Source organism: Heterocephalus glaber, unplaced genomic scaffold (genome assembly GCF_053883595.1).
Source record: "Heterocephalus glaber isolate CG9 unplaced genomic scaffold, H.glaber_assembly_v1.0 deba00001068, whole genome shotgun sequence".
NCBI lineage: Eukaryota > Metazoa > Chordata > Mammalia > Rodentia > Bathyergidae > Heterocephalus > Heterocephalus glaber.
The window spans coordinates 170,833-194,598 of NW_028258188.1; the positions used below are offsets into that span (position 1 = coordinate 170,833).

At 39.0% G+C, this 23,766-nt stretch overlaps 1 protein-coding gene, 1 non-coding gene and 1 pseudogene across 2 annotated transcripts; all 3 read right to left on the reverse strand.

Moving 5' to 3' along the window:
- Positions 1-15,632: 15,632 nt before the first annotated feature.
- Positions 15,633-15,794, reverse strand: LOC147828461 (U1 spliceosomal RNA). The gene has a single exon (XR_015450774.1). It is a non-coding gene; the product is annotated as a U1 spliceosomal RNA (small nuclear RNA).
- A 2,811-nt stretch (positions 15,795-18,605) lies between these two features.
- Positions 18,606-19,259, reverse strand: LOC110347213 (TATA box-binding protein-like 1 pseudogene; annotated as a pseudogene).
- Positions 19,260-19,318: 59 nt separating this feature from the next.
- On the reverse strand, positions 19,319-19,447 carry LOC147828462 (uncharacterized). Its single transcript, XM_087209876.1, is given in 1 exon segment — positions 19,319-19,447. A coding segment is annotated over 1 exon segment (129 nt).
- Between the last annotated feature and the right edge of the window lie 4,319 nt (positions 19,448-23,766).

Below are 23,766 nucleotides of genomic sequence, written 5' to 3' on the forward strand. Positions count from 1 at the left end.
CTGGTCACTAATTGCAATCTTATCTTCTATATCTGAAATTCTGTCCTCACACTGGCTCATTCTGCTGTGTAGACTTTCAATGGAGTTTTTCATGTCCTGGAAATCTATTTGCATCTCTTTTATAGATTCCATTTGTTTCTTATGTTGGGATTCCGTCATGTTCCTCAGTTCCTCTCTAATTTTATTAATCATGTCTTGCACTAAGGGCACAATTTCTCCTGTTATCTGAGAAATGATTTCTGATTTCATTTTTTCCAGATCCCCTTTTGTTGCCAGTTCAGTGGGTCCAGGTGGTTGAGTATCAGAGGGTTCCATCTCATTTCCCTTTGGGGTTGCTGTAGGTGATCTGGAAGTCTGGTTTTGAGACTTATTTATATGTTTTCTCATTTCGACTGGGGCGGGGGGCTGTTAGCTCCTGCACGGATTACCTCCTCTGAGCTGGGTGAGGTGGGACAGGGGCCGGGAGCAGCGGTAGGGATGGTGGCCCAAAAGCCCTTTCCTGTGGGCTGGGAGCAGCGGGAGGGATGGTGACCGGGAAGCCCCTTCCTCTGGACCAGGAGCAGTGGGACGAAGGCTCAAAAGCCGCTACCTCTGGGCCGGGAATAGTGGGACTCAGTACCTTGGTCTGGTGGTCTGGTGTCCTCTGCGCCTTGGTAATGTGGAATCAGGTGGCTGCCTGTCTGCAGTGGGGTGATTCGATGTCTTCCGCATGACTCAGGACCTCGGTAGGGCGTGCACAGACCTGCCTGTCTGCAGCGGGCTGATTCGGCGTGTGTTCCGCACGACTGGGGACCTCGGCAGGGTGTGGGGACACATCTTAATTCTTTGTACTTCCTCTTCCCTTCCTATACGTCCTCCTCCCTCCATCTCCTGGTATTTTAATTGTTCTTAATTTCTACATTTATATCTCAATCTTTGTAAAATTTTACATATAAATAACTTGGAAAACACTAACCATCTTTCAAGAATTTATCATCAACACAGTTGGTAAATATTTCTGGTTATCAATTTTTTATCAAACATATTTTCTTTGATTTCCCCCAAATCAATATGTTAATAAAAAAGTAAAACCACTTAAAAACATAGTATACAAATATTTGATCATACCAGACACATAACATAAATGATAGGCTTTAAGATCTCAAAGGGAAAATAAGATGAAATAGGTTTCACTAAAAATGCTTTTAAGGAAATTATGAGATATTTGCCAGTATTATTTCCTTTATTCTCTTCTATTTGCTATTCATTAGATTGTATTAGCTACTTGGACCTTCAGGTAGATTTCCTTTAATAAGAGCTAAACAACACTTTTAGTGAGAAATTACTTTGTACACCTGTTTTACAAATATTTTATGATACATTTTTGGATAAAGCACTTTCCCATCTTCTTAAAAGATCCCACATTTTCTAAACAGGAATCACAGGCACCCCAATGCTAAAGATCATATGTAAGTGGATTAATTTATTAACATTGTCGTAACATTAGCATGGTGAAACATTTTAAACACACAGCTAACTGCAGCCATTTGCGTGTGTTCTGAACCTAACACAATTATGTAAAGTAGCAAGAAAAAGACAAAAACACCCCAACTTCAACACAAATTATATAATATTCTTTCTAGAAAAATCTTTAGTATACTTTCTTAGGTGAAAGAAAACAACTAATTTGACACTCTAATGCACTGTAGAAGAGCTTTGAGGCCTGATAGTTTGGATTCTGGCTCTCCCACTTGCTAGGTAGGGTTCAAGTCATCATTTAGTTTCCTCTGGTTAAGAAAAATAATGCTCCTTTTTAAAAGGACTATTGTGAAGTTTAATAATATATGAAAAGGGCCTAGAAGCTGATTAAAATGTGGGGCTGTGGGGAAAGAGGAACCCTGCTCCACTGCTGGTGGGAGTGTAGACTGGTGCAAGCACTGTGGAAATCAGTATGGAGATACCTCAAAAAACTAGGACTGGAAGTCTCATTTGACCCCGCTATTCCCCACTGGGTATCTTCCCCAAAGAATTAAAAGAATCATACCACAGTGATATATGTGCACCCATGTTCATAGCAGCACAGTTTGTAATAGCTAAAACTTGGAAGCAGTCCAATTGCCCATCAACTGGAGACTGGATAAAGAAAATGTGGTTTTTTAATAAAATGGAATACTACTCAGCCATAAAAAATGAGAAATTAGAGACATTTATAGCTAAATGGATGCACATTGATTGAGGTGATACTCTTAAGTGAAATAAATAGAACACACATGTGTAAATACCTTATAGTTTCTCTAGTGTGAGAAACTGAAGGTGTAAATAAGGACTAAAAGGTATAATAGATACTGTGAAATAAGAAGAAAAGGGGCAAAGGGGAAGGGGAAGTGGTAAGGGTAGGGGAAAGGAAAGAAGGGAATGGAATTAATATGAGAAAATGAAAAAACTGGAAACAAAGTCTTTGTATATAGGGAGGGATGGAGGAGTTGAAGGGAGGGCAGGGGAATGGGGAAAAAATAAGAACCAAGAGAGATTATGTAAAGGTGCAAATTTCTAATGATACATGTTATTATATTATATACCTAAAATGTATCAATAAAGTTAATTTTTTAAAAATCTCATCAGGAAGTTAGAGACAAATGTGGGCTATACAGTGAGTTCAAGGTCAGCCTGAGCTATGCAGCAAGACCTTGTCTCAAAAAAAAAAAAAATAGGAGACCTCTTGGAAAAAGGCAGAGTGGTAAACAGCAACAAATTGACCTCTCCAAGATTTAGAATCCAAACACGGGAAAATAACAACTTGGGGAAGAAAAGAAGGAGGGAGGTGGATCCCTGAGAAGCAGGAAGGATCTGAGGGGACAATTTGAGCCAGAGAAAGTCAAGAGACAAATATACCGCTGAAATGGACCAGGGAATGCTGTGTGCTATAAGAGCTAGTAAGTGACTCCAGTCCAAATGACAGCCCTGTCCTCTGGAAAAGGTGGTTGGCCAGACATGATTTTAGGGAGAGTCCATCTGAACCCAGGACCTGGAGCAGCCATGGGTTGGCTTCATCTCAGGGTTCCCAGAGTTGAAATCCCACAGTGACAGAGTGAGGGACAACTGTGGAAGACTTCCAGGGTCAGGGAACAAAGGTTAGGTTGACAAGAGATACCCAGAGTGTTGTAGGGTGAACAGCTCAGGCCCCAACTCTAAAACCAGAGGCCAGAATCAGCCTTAACTACTGTGGAGTTGAAAGGACCAGAACTAGCACCATGCCTTAATCCTGCTGCAGGTTTTCTGGGATCATTTATCACAGATCTGGGCTCTGTCTGCCTCCATTGTCTACAAGTGACAGCAGAGACACACCCTGAATAGGACATTATCAGAAAACTAGGCCCCACACAGAGGGGTCTAAAGTGTTTTAATTGCTTTTGGTTTATTTTCTTTTTCTTCTTCTTCTTCTTTTTTTTTTTCTTATAAGTGTGAACATTGTTTTTAGTTATTTTTGTTTTGTTCTTTTGTTTTATCCTTCTTTCTTTCCCTGCAGTCTTCACCAGTTTCCTGAAGCTTGGGTAATCTTTGCTCAACCTTCAGCCTTGCTTCTAATCTCTTTCTTTTTAGTTCTCTATTTTTTTTTCTTATCCTTTTAAAGTTTTCTCCCCTGAGGGTTAAATTGCTCTATTGAGGGGCTATTTGTTGTATATAATTTTATGATATGTTTTAGATTTTGTTAGATAACTATAAATATTGTACCTATGTTTAAAGGTGGCAAGTTAAGTTATCACAGTTTGTCATTTTCTAGGTTGTACTAGATGCTATTGTCTTTACTGATTGTACTACTTTAGCCAAGGTGACATAGTTGTTGTATCAGGTCTTCCTTGTATGCCAATACCAAGATTGTCTGAAGGTCATAAACAATACTATAGTCCAGTACCAAAGAGCTGGGTGCTAGACTAAACAGGCAACAAGCTCTCATTATTAATAAATTGAAGAGGAGGTAGGATGTTGGGACAACCTCAAACACCAAAATCCAGCTATGCCTAGAATACACCTCTGAAAACTAGTCATTTCTTAAGAGGGCTCAATACTAGTAATAAAGCTACCAACTATAATCAATTTGCAAGCAACAATGCACAAAACAAATAGTAAAAAATAGAAAATGAGAAGACACAGAAGGAAGATACAACCCCAGACCCCCTGCTCACCCAAAGGAAATCCAGGTGGCAGTGAGGTGGAAGAAATAAAAATACACCCAGTTGAATTTTCTGAAATGCTAACAGCAGAAGTAACAAAGCAGATGAATGAGGCTCTAGAAAAAAAATCAGAAATAATTTCTCAGATAGCTAAAGAGATAATGAACATAATGAAGGACATGGTTAGTGAATATAGAGTAGGTACAGATAACAAACAATAGAGGAGCTTAGGAAAATGATGAAAACCATGAATGCCCAACATAGGAAAGAAATGGGGTCCATGAAACAGATTCCAACAGATATCCAGGAGATTAAAAATTCTATTGAAATTATAGAGAGCAGCATCACCTGATGTGAAGATAGAATATCAGATCAAGAAGACAGGTTTGTGGTTAGTGTTCACCAAATGAAAGATTTCCTAAAAATAACAAGGGACCAAGAAAAATCAATCCAACAGCTGCTAGATAATGCAAAGAAGAATAACATAAGATTGATTGGAATCAATGGAAAATCAGAAGATAGCACAAAGGACATAAAAAACCTGTTCACAGAAGTAATGGCAGAAAACTTCCTCAGCATGGGAAAAGAATTTAACATACAGATAAGTGAGGCATATAGAACTCCAATTAGCCATGATCAGAAAAAACTACACCAAGGCATACAATAGTCAAGATTCCAGAAATTCAACACAAGAATAGAATATTAAAAGTGGCTAGAGAAAAGAAAAAAATAACCTATAGAGAAAAGCCCATCAGAATCACAGCAAATTTCTCAACACAAACCCTTAAGACAAAGAGAACTTATAGTGAAGTATTTCAAGTCCTAAATGTAAACAATATTCAACCGCTCCCAGTGCAGAAGAGGATGCTTCCAGGCCATCATAGCACCTTTCCCAGTGCAGAGGAGGAGGCTTTGGGGCCACCAGAACTGCTCCCAGCACAGATGGGGAGGCTTCTGGGCCATGGTACCACCAATTCCAGTGCAGAAGTGGAGGCTTCTGGGCCATCGTAGCACTGCTTCCAGCGCAGAGGAGGAGGCTTTTGGGCTGCTGTATCACAGCTCCCAGTGCAGAGGAGGAGGCTTTGGGGCCACCAGAACTGCTCCCAGCACAGATGGGGAGGCTTCTGGGCCATGGTACCACCAATTCCAGTGCAGAAGTGGAGGCTTCTGGGCCATCATAGCACTGCTTCCAGCGCAGAGGAGGAGGCTTTTGGGCTGCTGTATCACAGCTCCCAGTGCAGAGGAGGAGGTTTCCAGGCCACCATACCACCGCATCCAGCGCTGAGGAGCAGAGCAACCCCCAGAGCTGAGGAGGTGAGCCACACAGGTGCCAGCAGCACCCCACCCCCATGGAAATGAGAAGACATGTAAACAAGTCTCAAAACCAGACTTCCAGATCACCTACAGCAACCCCAAAGGGAAAGGAGATGGAACTCAACCACCTGGACTCCCTGAACTGGCAACAAAAGAGGATCTGGAAAAAAAGAAATCAGAAATAATTTCTCAGATAACAGCAGAGATTGTGCCCATAGTGCAAGACATGATTAATAAGTCTAGAGAGGACACAGATAAAAAAGTAGAGCAGCTGAGGAACATGATGGAATCCCAATATGGGAAACAAATGGAGTCCATAAAACAGATACAAACAGATTTCCAGGAGATTAAAAACTCCATTGAAAGTCGATGCAGCAGAATGAGCCAATGTGAGAACAGAATTTCAGTTATAGAAGATAAGATTGCAACTAGTGACTAGGAGAAAAATTTCTTTAAAATTGTAAGGGACCACGAGAAATCAATCCAGCAGCTGCTAGACAATGCAAAGAAGAGTAACATAAGACTGATCAGAGTCAATGAAGAAACAGGAAAGAGTGCAGATGACATAAAAAAAACTGTTCACAGAAGTGATGGCAGAAAACTTCCCAAGCAGGGGAAAAGAACTTTACATACACATAAGTGAGGCATATAGGATTCCAACTAGCCTTGATCAAAAAAAACTACACATAGGCATATAATAGTGAAGATTCCAGAAACCCAACAGAAGAATAAAATTCTACAAGCAGTTAGAGAATAGAAACAAATCACATACAAAGGAAAAGCCCATCAGAATCACAGCAGACTTCTCAAAGCAAACCCTCAAAGCAAGAAGAACTTGAAATGACATATTTCAAGCCCTAAAGGAAAACAGCCTCCTACCCAGATTGATGTACCCTGAAAAATTATGTTTCAAAATTGATGGAGAAATAAGACACTTTCAGGTCAAAGAGCATCTTAGGAACTTCATGAATACCAAACTGGCACTCCAAAAACTTTTAGACAATATCCTAGGAGAAGACAACGAGGATCACAGTCCCAGGAAGCCCAGTAGAATGAATCCATCCGGCCTGACAAGAAATTAAACACAAAGGGGGAGAATCCAACAAAAAGAAAAAGTCATGACAATGATAAGTCAAAATGTATCAGTTATAACCATCAATGTTAATGGTCTCAATTCACTAAGCAAAAGAAATAGACTGGCAGAATGGGTCAAGAAGCAAGATCCAACAATATGCTGAGTACAAGAAGCACACTTAATTCAAAAAGAAACTCATAGACTGAAAGTTAAAGGGTAGAAAACAATATTCCATGCAACGGGAACCTGAAAAAAAGCAGGAGTAGGTATCCTCTTTGCAGATCAACTGGATTTCAAACCAACACTGATTAAGAGAGACAAAGAAGGACACTACATCCTTGTAAAGGAAACAACCCAAGAGGAAGAGATGACAATCATAAATGTATATGCACCAAACACTAGTGCACCCAACTATATAAAACTAATACTAACGGACATGAAAAATCATATAAGCACTAATACAATAGTAATGGGGGACATCAATACCCCACTGTCACAAACAGATCAACTAGACAAAACATAAGCAATGAAAAACTATAGCACTCTGAAAAGAGACATTGCAGATGATATCATAAAATGGAAAGACATCCCTTGCTCCTAGGTAGGAAGAATCAACATAGTGAAAATGGCCATACTTCCAAAACTGCGATATAGATTCAATGCAATCCCAGTAGAAATTCCAGCAGCATACTTCACGGACCTTGAGAAAACAATCCAAAAATTCATTTGGAACAAGAGACGTAGGATAGCAAAAGCAATTCTAGGCAACAGAGACATGGTAGGGTTGTCACAACCCCCAACTTGAGACTATACTACAAAGCTACTGTGATAAAAATAGCATGATCCTGGCAAAGAAACAGACCTGAGCAGTAGTGGAACAGATTAGAAGATGCAGAAACAACTCCAGACACACTCAGCCACCTCATCTTTGACAAAGGAGCCAAACACCTTCACTGGAGGAAAGATAGCCTCTCTAATAAATGGTGCTGGAAAAATTGGGTTTCAACTTGCCAAAGATTAAAACTAGACCTCTATCTCTCACCATGCACTAAACTAAAATCAAAATGGATTAAAGATCTAAATATTAAAACAGAAATGCTGAACTGGCTGGAACAGAGGTTAAGTAGAACTCTTGAAGATATTGGTGTAGGAAAAGTTTTTATGAACAAAACCTCTGTTGCCCATGAACTAGCACAAACAATCAACAAGTGTGATATCTTCTTACTAAAAAGCTTCTACACAGCAAGAGAAACCACCAACAGTGTGAAGAGACAACCCAAAATGTGGGAAAAAATCTTCACCTGCTCTTCCTCAGACAAAGGTCTACTATCTCGAATCTATAAAGAACTTAAAAAGATCAGATCTCCCAAATTTAAAGACCCAGTCCAAAAATGGGCATCTGAAATGAACAGACATTTCTCAGACAAAGAAATAGAAATAGCAAATAAATACATGAAAAAATGTTCAACATCACTGGTCATTCGAGAGATGCAAATGAAAACAATGCTGAGATTCCACTTCACTCCAGAAGAATGGCTGCTCTCATGAAATCAACCAATAACAAATGCTGTCAGGGCTGTGGGGAAAGAGGAACCCTGCTCCACTGCTGGTGGGAGTGTAGACTGGTGCAAGCACTGTGGAAATCAGTATGGAGATACCTCAAAGAACTAGGACTGGAAGTCCCATTTGACCCCGCTATTCCACTGCTGGGGATCTTCCCTAAAGAATTAAAAGAATCATACCACAGTAATATATGTACACCTATGTTCATAGCAGGGCAGTTTGTAATAGCTAAAACTTGGAAGCAGCCCAATTGCCCATCAACTGGAGACTGGATAAAGAAAATGTGGTTTTAAAAAATAAAAAGGAGTACTACTCAGGCATAAAAAATGAGAAATTAGAGACATTTATAGCTAAATGTCGATACTCTTAAGTGAAATAAATAGGACACACTTGTAAATACCTTATAGTTTCTCTAGTGAGAGAAACTGAAAGTGTAAATGAGGACTAAAAGGTATAATAGATACTGTGAAATAGGAAGAAAAGGGGCAAAGGGGAATGGGAAGTGGTAGGGGTAGGGGAGAGGAAAGAAGGGAATGGAATTAATATGAAAAACTGGAAACAAAATCTTTGTAAATAGGGAGGGATGGAGGGGTTGAAGGGAGGCCAAGGTAGGGGGAAAAAATAAGAACTAAGATTATGTAAAGGTGCAAATTTCCAATGATGAATGTCATTGTATTGTATACCTAAAATGTACCAATCAAATTAAATTTAAAAAAAAGCATCCAACCAAGATTGATATACCACTTTCAAAACTCATCATACAAACATAAGATACTTCCATGATAACAAATACTTTAAGAAATTCATGACAACCAAGTTACACCATAAAGCTTTGAAGTTTATTCTAGAAAAAGACAATGAAGACAACAATTCCATGAATACCAATACAGTAAATCCACCAGGCATGGCAAGAAGTTAAACAGGGGAAAGATAGGGAACCAGCAACAGGAAAATAATATGACAAGGTAAGTCAATATACATCGGTTATAATCTTCAATGTAAATGGTCTCAATTCACCAATCAAAAGAAATAGATTGGCTGAATGGGTCAAGAAGTAAGATCCAACAATATGCTGCATACAAGAAACACATTTAACTAAAATCATAGACTGAAAGTTAAAAGATGGAAAGCAATACTCCATGATACAGGAACCCAGGAAAAAAAGTAGTAGTAGTATTTTATTTGCTAACAAAGTGCATTTCAAGCCAAGGCTGATGAGAGGAGACAAAAAAGGTCACTACATACTTGTTAATGAAATAATCCAAGGGGAAGAGATAACAATGAAAAATATGTATGTACCTAATACCAGTACACTCAACTATATAAAACTCTTAAGTGACATAAAAAATCAGACAAACACTAATACAATTCTAATGGGGTTCCTCTATACCCCACTGTCACATATAGACCAGCTAGACAAAAAAATCAATATGAAATATCAGAGCTGAACCAAACTTTTTTTTGGAGGGGTGCTGGGGATCAAACTTGGGACCTTGCGCTTGTGAGGCAGGCCGTGGAACCACTGAGCTAAATTCCCAGCCCCCTGAACTGAACTTTTGAATAAATGGAGTTAGTAGTTATGTGCAGACTGTTCCACCCCCAAAACAACAGAATACACATTCTTCTTAACAACACATGAGACTTTCTCCAAAAAGACCACAAACTACTTCATACAACATGCTTAAGTAAATGCAAAGGAACTGAAATTATCCCACATTACCAGATCATAGTTCAATGAAATTGGAAAACAATGGGAAAACCCACACAAAATCTACATAAACACTTGGAAATTAAATAATAGCTTTCTAAACTGCCAATGGATCACAGATGAAATTAAACAAGAAAGTCGACAGCTTCTGCAATGAAATAATATAGCCAATAATACATACCAGAACTTATGGGACATAATGAAAGCAGTCCTATGAGGGAAATTTATAGCAGTGAATTCCCACATCAGAAAAACAGAGTGAGTTCAAATAAATAACCCGATGTAGACCCTTAAGCTTCTGGAAAAAAGAAGAGTAGTTAAACCCAAAGCATGTATGGGAAAGGAAATTATAAAGATCACAGCAGAAATTAATGCAATTGAGACTAAGAAAACAATACAAAGAATCATTGAATCGAGAACCTGGTTCTTTGAAAGATTAAATAAAATAGACAATCCTTTAGCCAACCCTATGAAAAGAAAGAAAGAAAGAAAAGACCCAAATCCATGTAATTAGAAAAAGGTATAATCATAACAGATCGTGCAGAAATACAGAAGATCATCAGTACCTACTTTGAGAAACTCAGAAGAAATGAACAGATGCCTAGATACATATGAATTACCAAAGCTGAATGAAAGAGATATAAAAATTCTAAATAATACAATATCAGTCAATGACATTGAAGAAATTATTTAAAAACTACCAACAACAGCAAAAAAGCCCAGGTTCTGACAGATTCACGGCTGAATTCTACAAAAAATTTAGAAAAGATCTAATGCCACAGCCTAAAACTCTTTAATGAAATTTAGAGGGAAGCAATACTCACAAGACATTATTGGAATCAAGCATTATCCTGATACCAAAACCAGAGAAGGATCTAACTCAAAAAGAGAACTACCAGCCAATTTCCTTAGTGAACATAGATGCAAAAATCTTGAATAAGATACTGGAAAACACAATGCAGCAAATAATCAAGAAGATTATACAACATGACAAAGTAAGATTCATCCCAGGGATGCAGGGGTGGTTCAACATACACAAATCAATAAATGTAACACACCACATTAACAGAATCAAGGGCAAAAACCACATGGTCATCTCAATAGATGCAGAAAAAAGCATTTGACAAAGTCAACCCGCACTCAAGTAAAAACCCCTACAGAAAATTAGAATAGAAGGTCTTTATCTCAATCTGATAAAAGCCGTCTATGACAAATCAACACTAACATCATACTAAATGGTCAAAAACTGAGAGCATTCACTCTAAAATCAGGAACAATACAAGAATTCCCACTACCTACACTCTTATTCAATGAAGTTCTGGAAACATTAGCCAGAGAAATTAGACAAAAGAAAGAAATAAAAGGAATTAGGATAGGAAAGGAAGAAGTTGTTATCATTATTTGTGGATGACATGATAGTCTACACAGAAGACCCCAAAAATGCCATCAAAAAACCTCCTTGATTTAATAACCAAATTCAGTAGCATAGCTGTATACAAAGTCAACACTCAAAAAACAATAGCATTCCTGTACACAAATAAAAAACTCACTGATGGAAAAATTAAGGAAACACCATCTTTCAAAATAACATCAAGAAAAATGAAATACTTAGGAATAAATCTATGCTTGATCTTAGTCAAAAGGCCAAGAAGTGATACTTAGGAATAAATCTCATGAAGGCAGTAAAATATCTTTACAATGAAAACTACAGTACTCTGAAAAAGGAGATTGAAGAGCATATCAGAAAATGGAATGATGTCCCCTGTTCTTGGATAGGTAGAACCAATGTAGTGAAAATGGCCATACTTCCAAAACTGTTATACAGATTTAATGCAATTCCAATCAAAGTACCAATAGCATACCTCACAGAACTAGAGAAAACAATCCTAAAATTCATTTGGAATCAGAAGAGACCTATAATAGCACAAGCAATTCTTGGTAACAACGGCAAGACAGGGTGCATCACAATCCCCGATTTGAAATTAGACTACAAAGCTACCCCAATAAAAACAATATAGTACTGGTCGAAAACCAGACCCAACAATCAATAGAACAGAGTAGCAGATGTAAAAACAACTCCAAACACACTCAGCTACGTTATCTTTGACAAAGGGGCCAAACACCTTCATTGAAGGAAAGATAGTCTCTTTAATAAATGGTACTGTGAAAACTGGCTTTGCACATGCTGAAGACTAAATACAGACCCATATCTCTCACCATACACTAAGCTAAAAACAAACTGAATCAGAGATCTAAATATTAAACCAGAAACATTAAATCTACAGGAAGATACGATAGATAAAACTCTTGAAGACACAGGAGTAGGCAAAGACTTTATGAACAGAACCCCGATTGCACAGGAAATATTACAAAGAATCAATAACTGGATCACATCATATTAAAAACCTTTTACACAGCAAAGGAAACCACCAACAGAGTGAAGAGATAACTCACAGAATGGGAAAAAATTATACCAGCTATTCCTCAGACAAAGGACTTATATTTAGAATATATAAAGTACTAAAAAAAAGACCCCAGACCCTCCCAATTTAAAGGCCCAATAACAAATGGGCACCTGACATGAATAGACCCTTCTCAGCTGAAGAAGTACAAACAGCAAATAAGTATATGAAAAAATGTTCAACACCACTGGTCATTTGAGAAATGCAAATTAAAACAATACTAAGGTTCCATCTCACTCCAGAAAGAATGGTTATCATCAAGAAATCAACTAATAACAAATCCCAGGGAAGCTGTGGGGAAAAAGGAACACTTCTCCACTGTTGGTGGGAGTGTAAATTGGTACTACTAATGTGGAGATAAGTGTGGAGATTCCTAAAATATAAAACCTGATATTTTCTCTCTCTTTTTTTTTGGTACCAGTGATCTAACTAGGGACCTTGCACTTGGGAGGCAGGCAGCGGAACCACTGAGCTAAATCCCCGGCCTTTGATATTCTCTTTGACCCAGCTATTCCCCTTCTAGGTATCTTCTCCATAGAGTTAAAAGCACCATAGCACGGTGATGTATGCACACCCATGTTTATGGCAGCACAATTTGTAATAGCTAAATCTTGGAAACAGCTCCAATGCCCATCAACATATGAATGGATAAGGAAGTGTTATTTACATCATAAAGAATGATAAAACTTGAGACATTTTTAGGTAAATGGATGCACCTTCGGAAGATACTTTTAACTGAAATAAATCTGACACACATGTTTAAATATCACATTGTTTCTCTTGTGTGAGAAACCCAAAGGGTAAATATAGACTAAAATGGATGATAGATATTGGGATTAGGAAGAGAATGTTCAAATGGGAAGGGAAAGAATGGAGGGGGGATGGAGAAGGGAAGGACGTTCATAGGGATAAAACCAAAAAAGAATGGAGGGAAAACAATAGAAAAAGTTTTGTAAAGGGAGAGAAGAAGAAGGATTGAAGGGAAGAGAGGGGAATGGGAAAAAGTTAAGGTTTATTATGTACAGGTACATATTACCTATGATGAATGGGATCATCATATATGTCAAAAGTGTACCAATAAATTTTTAAAAAACCCAAAATAAAAAAATCTCTTGAGAAGGAGAAGTATGCACATTTTTATTCAAATTTATACTACTAATAATATTTGCCTTATAGTATACAAATACTTGATCATACAAGACATTTATCATAAAATAAATGATAGACTTTAATATCTCACCAATTTTCATTCCTAGAAGGGTCCTGCCAGCTCCAGCTGACATCCTCCTAGGCAAGAGCTGGACACTACTGGAAGTGTGTGACCACATCCTGGTCCTTCTACAGGATGGAGGGTACCTGAAGTTGCCAGAAACTTTGCCCTGCAGGTGATGACAGACAGAAGACCTCAACACCTGTGGAAAAGATTTCTAGGCCTTGGGGCAATGCACTTTCTGGTCCCCCTTCTGTCTTTCTTTTTTTAAAAAATTTTATTTTATTGGTACATTTTAGGTATACAATATAATGACATTCATCATTGGAAATTTACACCTTTACATAATCTCTCTTGGTTCTTATTTCTCCTCATTCCCTGCCCTCCCTTCAACCCCTCCAAACCTCCCTATTTACAAAGACTTTGTTTCCATTTTTTCATATTAATTCTATTCCCTTCTTTCCTTTCCCCTACCCCTTCTATCTTTCTTAGAAGCTATCTTTCTCTCCATAAATTTTTCCTACTCTTAACCTTGGTTGTTTCTAAAATTCATTCTTCAATTTTAGAGAACACGAACTCCTGTTTCAGATATCTAGCAGGTTTGGGAGTTGCATCTATTCCCCCTACATCATTTTGGAGGTCTTCCACCAAGATTACTGGTCAGAGACTCAAAGCTATACACCTACCCAAGATGACAATGCCTGGTTCCTATCAAGGGCCTTTAGATAGACCCTCTGTAGAGTAACTCTGACTGTTGACCGCAACTAAGAACCTCTTCAGGGGGAAGTAGCCAGATGGTTTTCGCCCTTTGCCCCCTCACAGGAGTTAGGGGTACTTCTTCAGAGGGGGTAATATTGTAGAAAGGTAAGTTAATTAGATAGATATCTTTTAGGCAGTTAGACAGGGCTGTCATTCAAGGAACTAACATGGACCACAGTGGAGAAGCCAACAAGGAGGACAATCAAGACACATTCACTGAAAGTCAGCATTATAAAAGAAGAGAAACTACCAAACCCACGTACTTCCCCTAAGGATGCATAGCAGTGATTGATATTCTAAATAGGTATCAATCACCTGGGTGGGGGACAAAGATCTTCCAAGAAAGATCCCTGACCCACACCTTACCACAGAAAATCCTTGCTCATTCCTTGTATGCTTGCTATGTGACATGTTTTCCCACTGGATCCCCATTTAATCAGTATTACCTAAGTGACTATACTTGCCATAATCTTATTGGTTGTTCATAGTTTTGTCCACTTGTGATTTCTCATTGGATCAATATCACCTAGGCAACTATACTTGTAATCTTACTAGTTGACTACAGTTTTGTCCCACCTTGAACCCGCCTCACCTCATGGCTTCATCCCATAAAACACCTTTGAGAAGTTGGGTGAGTGGGAAACCCACTTTCCGGTCCCCCTTCTGTCTCTCTTAGACAGAGCTATCTTTCTCTCAGTAAATTCTTACTACTCTTAAAAAGAAAAAGATTCTAGGCCTGCCTGGCTTCTAGGGGCTCCTCTATCCTAGGAGGAAAAGGTGGTGGTTGCCTTGAAAGCTACTCCAGGATGATGAAATTAATTTTGTAAATATTGAATTTGAGGGGCCTCTGGGATATCAAAACAGAGATATGTGATATTTAGGGTGGAATGTCAACTTGCTTGGATTTGGGATCTGGCTGGCAGATTGGTGGAGCACACTAGTGGGTGTGTCCCAGTAGGTCATGGAAGCCTAGCCTTGGGTTTTATGTCTGATCCCCTTGGCCCTTCCTCTCTGGCACTGTTCTCTTGCTCTGCTTCCCTGCCACCATGATCTAAGCCTTCATTAATGATTATTACCTAAAACAATTATTACTGTGGTAGTTGCAAAATATTGCAAAATAAAGTACTTTTCTTTTTGACATCTGGCCTTTATTTTATGCTAGAATTGTGGATGTTGTGACTAAATTTACCTTCTCAAGAAGATTCACTTTAATTAGTAACTAACTGTGTGCTAGTCCAAGGAATAAACAGGCACTTGGAGAAAAACACAAATGGAAATGTAAAAATTAGTGTAGTGTGTACCAGATACATAAATTTTCTTCTAAACTCATTGAAATTTATACCACATCATGTTGTATATAATTCATTTGGAAATTACTCATTACTATTTTTTTAAAAGTGGGAACACAGTCCCTCACTACCACAAATTATGTAGTTGAGTTTCCTGCATTTGGGGAAATCTCAGGGGTCAGCACATCTGGAGTACAATGAATAAGCCTTATCCTGGGAAAACCATCTTCGTGATCATAGTATCTCCCCTGCCAGGTAAATACTTGTCTTAGTTACTTTTCTCATTGTTGAGACAAAATACCAAACACCAAAGTTAAAGGGGGAAAGGTTTATTTAGCTCATAGTTTGTAGAGCTTTCAGTCCATAGTTGGCTGGCTCCAAGGCCGAGTGGCACATGGCAGAGGGGCATTGCAGAGAAGAAACAGTTCATTGCACATAGAAGACAGCAAAAGAAACAAGGGAACCACAGCTCTTTCTGTCCCTTATATCTTATCCAGGCTACCTGACCTTAGGGTGGGTAGCACTCACACCCTTAATCCTAGTGCCCTTGATCCTAGCATTGCACCAAGAATCAATCCCAGAGTCACACACTCTAGATCCACCCATTTCTGAAAAAGCCCCATCTATGATGACTGCATGAGGCTTTGGGGGGACATCTAGCTATAACAGTATTGTTATTATTATTTTTTGGTACCCGGAATCAAACTTGGGACCTTGTGCTTTTGAGGCAGGCGGCAGAACCACTGAGCTAAATTCCCGGCCCTATTGTTATTATTTTTTGCACAGTAAGTTTTAAATGGTGTATCACACATAGCATTTACATAGATGGACATGAGGGAATATGAGTTTTGGGTAATTTTTGTGGAAATTCTGAATCCAACTGCATACTGCTGTATCCCACTAATAGTGTATGGACTGCTGGTTGAGCAGGAGATTCAGAGAGGTTAAGAGATAGTGGTGTCAAACTAAGGGAGGCCAAAGTTCTAAGGTAGGAATAATGAATGGGATTAAATACTGCAAAGGTCAACCAGTTATTCTGTTGCACTAAAAAAATTTCCATGAGATTTGACTTTTCAGAAACAGATGGTAAAAGAAATACATATATAAGAAAAAATGAATAACAAGAAAAGAAAGAGGTAATTGGTGGCCTTATTGAGCCATTTTATTTGAGTTCTATTGATACAGTTAGAAATGTAGGCATGAGTGAGACAGTCTTTCCTTCATTCAGCTGTGTACATAGCACTGCCTTGGTGATTATCCATGTTTAAGCTTAGGAGGTTGTGATGCCCTAGGTTGCAGACCATTAGTTCCAACACCAGTGAGAGATGGAATGGGAGGCACTTAGAGTCAGAGGTGTCTGACCACAATAGGAGGCACTTGGAGTTAGATGTGTCCAATCCTTTAAATACTGGAAGGCTGAGTTGTGTAAGTGCTCATTGAGGGTTCCTCTTCCTCTTTCCATTTGCCCTTCTGCCTGTTCCTGTGTTTCTACTGCTACTACTTACTATGAGATGTATGCCTAGCAATTCTTTTTTTTTTTTTTGGTACCAGGGATCGAACTCAGTACCTTGCACTTGTGAGGCAGGCATCGGCACCACTGAGCTAAATCCCCAGCCCTTTTCTTTCCTTGATATATACAAGAACCTGGACTAATTTTGGCCCTTTCAAAATTATGTTTCAAAAGTCAGTTTATAGTGGATTGAAGGATAAGGAAAAGCACAACTCTAAAGGAAATGCTTGACAACCTAGACTACATGAAGATAAAAATAATTTTTAAAATATTCTTGGGATTGAACCTAGGGCCTCATAATGCTAGGTAAGTGCTCTACCATTGAGCTAAATCTCTAGCACTTTTTAAGAAAAATTTTTGGAGACACAGTCTTGCTAAGTTGCTCAGACTGACCGCATACTTGCTATCTTCCTGTATCACCTTCCAAGTAGTTGAAATTATGGGCATGTGCCACTATGCCTGGCTGTAAAACTTTTTAAATAAAGAAAATTCAGAAACACCTCAAACAAAGTGCAAAGGGCAAACTTATAAAAATACTTTTGGTTTTCAGAGGATTTTTGGATTTGCACAACCTCTGTTAAACAGTTTGGCACTATATAGTAAAGTTGAAGATATCTTCCATTCCTAGTGCCAGAGAACCCATATAAGATTGTTTATTGCAATATTGATTGTAATGGTGAATAATTGGAAGCACAAATTTCACTAGTAAGTGGTTAAATAAATTGTGGTATATTCACATGGAGGAATTATTTACTAAAGTAAGTTTAAAATGAATGAACTAAGCTGGGTTTGGTAGAGTAGGTCTATAATCCCACCATTATGGGAGGGTGAGGCAGGAAGATTGGATCACAAGTTCAAGCCTACCCAGGGTGGCTTAACAACTCAGTGAGACTTGGCTAAAAAAAATGAAAAAGGCTGAGTATGTATCTCAATGTGAAGATCCTGGGTTCAATTCGCAGTACTAAAAAAAAAAAGAGAATGAAGTACAGTTATATGTATAAACATGGAAAGATTAAATATGAAGAAACAAAGAAAATTATGACATGAGATATATAATATGATGCTACACATATGAAGCTACACCACAAAAACTTAATCACTTAAAACATTTATTTGCTCAATATTCTGTAGATAATGTGAACTAAATTCATCTTGGAATTATTTCTGCTGGTCTTGCCTAGGCTTTTTTTTTATTTTGAAGAGAGATCTCTTTCCAAACTTATTTGTGCACATTCAGTTGAAAAGATAACTTTTACTGGTTCTTTGGTGTCCATATTCAGCACACAAAAATGTAGAAGATTATTCACAAATTGAACACATTAGCTCAAACTGGAAAAAATAACTGACAATAATAAAGCAATTTAAGGTAGTGCACATTGTGACAGCTCTGCTTATGGGGACATGAGAATTACTGTGAAAATAAATAGAATGTCCTCTTGTAAAAGCAGCAATGTCATGTCTTGTAAACTTCCTTTTTATATTAAAGCAAAGACTGAAATAAAATCCAGAGGGACTGGAGCTTACACTCTGTCCATGAGTGAATAAAAGAATCTATTTCCTCAATTACTGTTGGTCCAGTTTTCCTTTTGAGTCCCATGTGCAGCAGGTTTTAAAAGGTGCTCAGTTAGAGATTCTAACCAATTTAAGCGATGAGTTATAAAATTTCTTTCCGGCTTTCAAACACAAATGGGTAAATTTGTTCCACAGCAGTAGCCACAGCCTTTACACTGGGCCCTGTTACTGTGATACTTCCTGTTGAAAAAAATCTGTAATGTAGCTCTTAGAGATTTTATCCGATAGCACACAGCAGGATGAAGTTCAGGTTCATAACTGGCATGAGGTCTATTGTTCTTTGTGAATTCTGGCAAATGAATTTCAAAGGGCATATTACAAACAGCCAAAACATTAACAACCTTAAAATCTGTAAATATTACCTGAAAACCTAGTTTCTGCAGACTTCAGGCTAAACATCTGGCACCAAATTTAGCTTCTTCTTCATCCAACATCACACTTATAAATGACATTTGCTCCCTCTGATGCAATCTTCCTTAAATTAAATGGCATCTTGTTCTAAAAACACAGACTACATTTGTGATTAAAATGTCCAATACAACATCACTGTCTGCATCCATTGGGGTAGTTAAAAAAGAAACTTAGGGCCGGATATCTAGTTCAGTGGTTCTGCTGCTGGCCTCGTAAGCGGAAGGACCCAAGTTCGATCCCCCGTACCAAAAAAAAAAAGAAAGTTAAAAAAAACTTAGCTTCCCACCATGAAGTTCACATCTGTGGGAAGACTGGGCAGCCACAGAGGACACAGCGGCAGCGCTGCTGCCGGTTGCTTCAGATATGAAGCAGAAGCTGGAGGACAAGGATGAAGATGAGGCGAGCGTGCTCCCCAGTCTCCATGGACCTCCTGCCTCGGCCCATTACTAGCAGCTCCCAGAGGCTCAAGCTCAGTCTTCCCTGCTTTGTTGTTCCGGGTACAGGCTTGCCTAGGCTTTTTTTGTATGGCAGTCAGCTGGTAGATTGATGGGAGCTGGATGATTTAACCTGGCCTCACTCACATGCCTCGAAGTTGGTAGGTTGTCAGCCATGGTGCCTAAATTTTCTTCTATGTGGCCTTTCTAGATTTGGACCTGTTCATATGGTGGCAACATTTCAAGATGACAAGCACTAGTATACAAGTGTTTTCCAAGCCTTTGCTTGCATCTTGTTTACAGTTATCTCATTGGTCAAAGCAAGTCACATGACCACATTCAGCAGCAGTGAAGGAGGCAACTACTCCTGGGTGTGGATTCAAAGAGGCATGATTCACTGGGAGCCATTACTCTCACATCTCCCATAACTACAGTATATATATATATTTTAGGGGTAAATACTATAGTGGTACCTCAGTTTACAATTTATTCCACAATTCTGGTCATGAACTGAGTCAAATTTTCCTATAAAGTCCAATGTAAAAATGTTAATCCATTCTGAACCATATGTATATTTTAAAAGCACAAAAATATGAAATAAAGCACAGTATAGTAAAGTATGAAGAGAGAGAACACTAACCTTGCTTGAGGTGTGGAGGACAAGAAAGGGGTGGTGAGGAAGTTACTGTTTGAAGGAAGAGTGCCCCTCCAAAAGAACATTGAGGAGATCTTCTTCAGGGTTTTCTTCTCTTGTCTCTTAGCTGCAGGGTCAACTATGGCAAAAAAAAATCTGTCCAATGTCACTTGTTTTTTCTGCATTGCAAAACCCTCCAAAAATGAGAGACCATGTTATCATTCATCAGATTCAACACTCGGCTCATTATGGTTATGTTGGAGTGGTGCTTCTCAAAGAAATCCTGGCATTCATTCCATATTTTCATAATGGATTTTATCACATCACTGCTAACCTCCTCCCTGTCTTCCTCCTCCTTGGCGGAATGCTCCTCAACAAGTGCCTTCTGCTGCTCACTCTGGACTTCAGCAACTTCTTCCATCATCAGTTCCTCCTTATGGTCCTCAACAAGCTCCTCTATGTCTGTATCTTTGATGTCCAGACCCATACTCTTGCCTATGGACACAATCTCCTCCACTACCTGTGCGTCAGACCCTTCAAAATCACATTCAGTGACACATTCTGGCCACAGTTTCCTCCAGGCCGAGTTTAAGGTCTGGTATATGACATCTTCCCAGGGTTTGTCAGTGAGGTTGATGCAGTGGAGAACTTGAAGTTTCTTCCAGAACTATTCCAGTGGCAGACATGGTGGTACTTGCCTGTAATCCCAGCACTCAGGAGGCAAAAGCAGGAGGATCACCACAAGTTTGAGGCCAGCCTGGACTCTATAGTGAGACTCTGTTTAACCAACCAACCAACTGACCAACAAACAAATCAATAAACCAACAACAATAACAAAAAACTCCAGAACTCTTAGAATCAAGGACGTCTCTTCAGTGCTATTAAAATACTTGATGAAGACAATCTTTGTATGCAGCTTCTTGAAGTTGCAGATCACTTGCTGGTCTGTGGGCTACAGAAGAGGTGTAACGTTGGGAGGGAGAAACTTGACCTTTATGAAGTGATGCTCAGGATCCGTATCATCCACCAAGGCTGGACGGTATGCCAGGGCATTGTCCATCAGAAGAAGGAACCTTTCAGGCAGTTGGTTGTTAGAAAGATGTTTCTTAATGATGGGTGCAAAAACCTCATGCAGCCATTCCATGAAAATTGCCCTGTGACTCAAGCTTTTATATTGGCCCTCCATATGACTGGCAGTCTGGCCTCATTCACATACTGTTCCTTGAATGCATGAGGGGTCTGGGAATGGTACACTAAGTAGTGGCTTAATCTTCAGATCAGCACTTGCATTCATACACAGCAAAAAGGTCAGTCTGTCCTTTCATGGGCTTGTGCCCCAGCAGTGCCTTTTCCTCTTGTGAGGTTCTGTTTGGCATCTTCTTCCAGAAGAGCCCTGTTTCATTGCAGTTGAACACTTGTTGAGTTATGTATCCTGGTTTCATGAATTCCATGAATTCTTTTTGTAGGTGTTTGCAGTGGCCTTGTCAGAACTGGAAGCCTCACCATGTCTTATCACACTTCTCTTGGTGAATTTATCAAACCACCCTCTACTGGATTTAAATTCATCACTTATTATCCTTGTAGAGGGGTTTTCTTACAGTAAATCACTGCAATTTCCTGGATTTTTTTTTTTTACAGATCATAGCTTCACTAAAACTATTACCTACCAGCTGTTTCTCATTCAACCACACTACCAACAGTTTTTTCCACCTCTTCCAGCGTTTGTGCCCTCTGCTTGGTTAACATCATTATTCCTTTTGCCACATCAGCTCCTTTGATGACATCTTTATTCTCCAAAATAGTTGAGATTGTTGACTTCACCATCTTGTACTCAGAGGCCAAATCAGTCACATAAATACCATGCTCGTGCTTTTCTAGGATTTCTTTCTTCAATTCAATGGTTATTTTCTTCAAAACCTTCTTCTTACCATTCTTGCTCTGCACTTTCTTGTTACCTTCATTTCCACTCTGCAGGTTCTTGTTACCTTCATTACTGCTCTGCACTTTCTCTTTCCCACCATGATTGCTCTGCACTTTCTTTGGAGCAATGCTGGTTTGAACAATACTGTACAGTACTGTATATGCCAAAAAGCACACAAAACCTTCACAGGAAGTGTACACAGGTCTGTCTGTGGCCATGATCTTCAATAGAGGAGGCCACAACCACCTGTCAGGGCAGGGATGACAGCCGTGGTCGCGTTCATCACCCAATGTAGAGTTCATGACCGAAGCACAATTTTGCTGAACACTTCCATTCATGAACTGAGTTGTTCACAAATGGAAGCGTTCATGAACTGAGGTATTACTGTATGTATGTAGTGTAAATATAAAAACATGTTTTGAAATAAGAAATACCAAAGCCTGAATAGTAGTTACTTCTCAGGAGGGAGGAAGAGAAATCAGAAAAATAGGTTCACATGATGTTTAAACTATATCAGTAATGTTTTAGGGTGGGCGATGTAGATCAGTAGTAGAAGATTAGTGGTTGAGTGCTTGTCTAGAGTGTGCAAGTCCCTGGGTTTGATCCTCAGCACCACAAGAAAAAAGTTTTATTTTATTATAAAACAGGAAAGAGATTTGGTAAAATGTTGATATTTGACAAACTGAGTTGTCATGCATGGGCTTTTATTAGATTATTCTCTATCTTTTTTTTTTTTTTGGTACTGAGGATCGAACTCAGGACCTTGTCCTTGTGAGGCGGGTGCAGTGCCACTGAGCTAAATTCTCTATTCTCTACCTATTCTCTATTCTCTACCTATTCTCTGTTCTCTGCCTATTCTCTACCTTTTTTGTTTGTTTAAAGAATTTCCAAAGTTCTTAAAAAAGTGATTGGGTAGTGTGGAAATACAGACTAATCCTTGAAGATGTTTGGCAAAGGGAATGGAAGATAGGTAAAGCAGACAGTAGCTACATAAAAGAGCAGGGTTGCAAGTGCATATTTCTTTTGCAGTACTGGAGGTTGAACCCAGGGCCTCATCCAGTGCTGGGAAGTGCTTTGCCACTGAGAGACACCTCAGTGGCCCTTTCTATTTCTTTTACTTTAAAGCAAGTTTTCACTAAATTGTCCAGGAGGCCTCAATCTTGCAATCTTGCCTCAGCCTCCCAAGTATCTAAGATTACTGGCATGCACCACTGTGACCAGTTAAAAAAATGCCAATTAAAAAAAAAGTCAAAGGGAAGGAATTCAACATTGCTGAATAGAGGAGGAGCCATATTGGAGCTACTCTGAGAAAACTAAAAACACAAGTAATTAGAAGAAAGAGAGGGACGTACATCCTGATACCAAAATCAATCTGAAATAAGAGACTTGTAGATCAAACAAAACATAGGCATAGGATTTTATAAAACAACTATCCAGCCCACAGGGCTGCCAGAGGTGCTTCAACCAGTGAACAAAATAGGAACCACCATCCTGGGAAGTTCCCAAAAACTGATGGATTGTGAAAGTGTGGCAAACTCAATCCACACAGGATAGTTATGGGATATCTATTTTTGCCTTCCTGAAGACAGTATAAGCTGCAGCCTGACAACAAATTTCACTGGCACACACAAGGGTGAGTGACCAGGAAGCTTCTGCCCTTCCTAATGCTAATGGGCCAGCAGTTGTTCCTTTCTCTCTCTCCCTCTCTCTCTTTCTCTCCCTCTTTCTTTCTTTCTTTCTTTCTTCCTTCCTT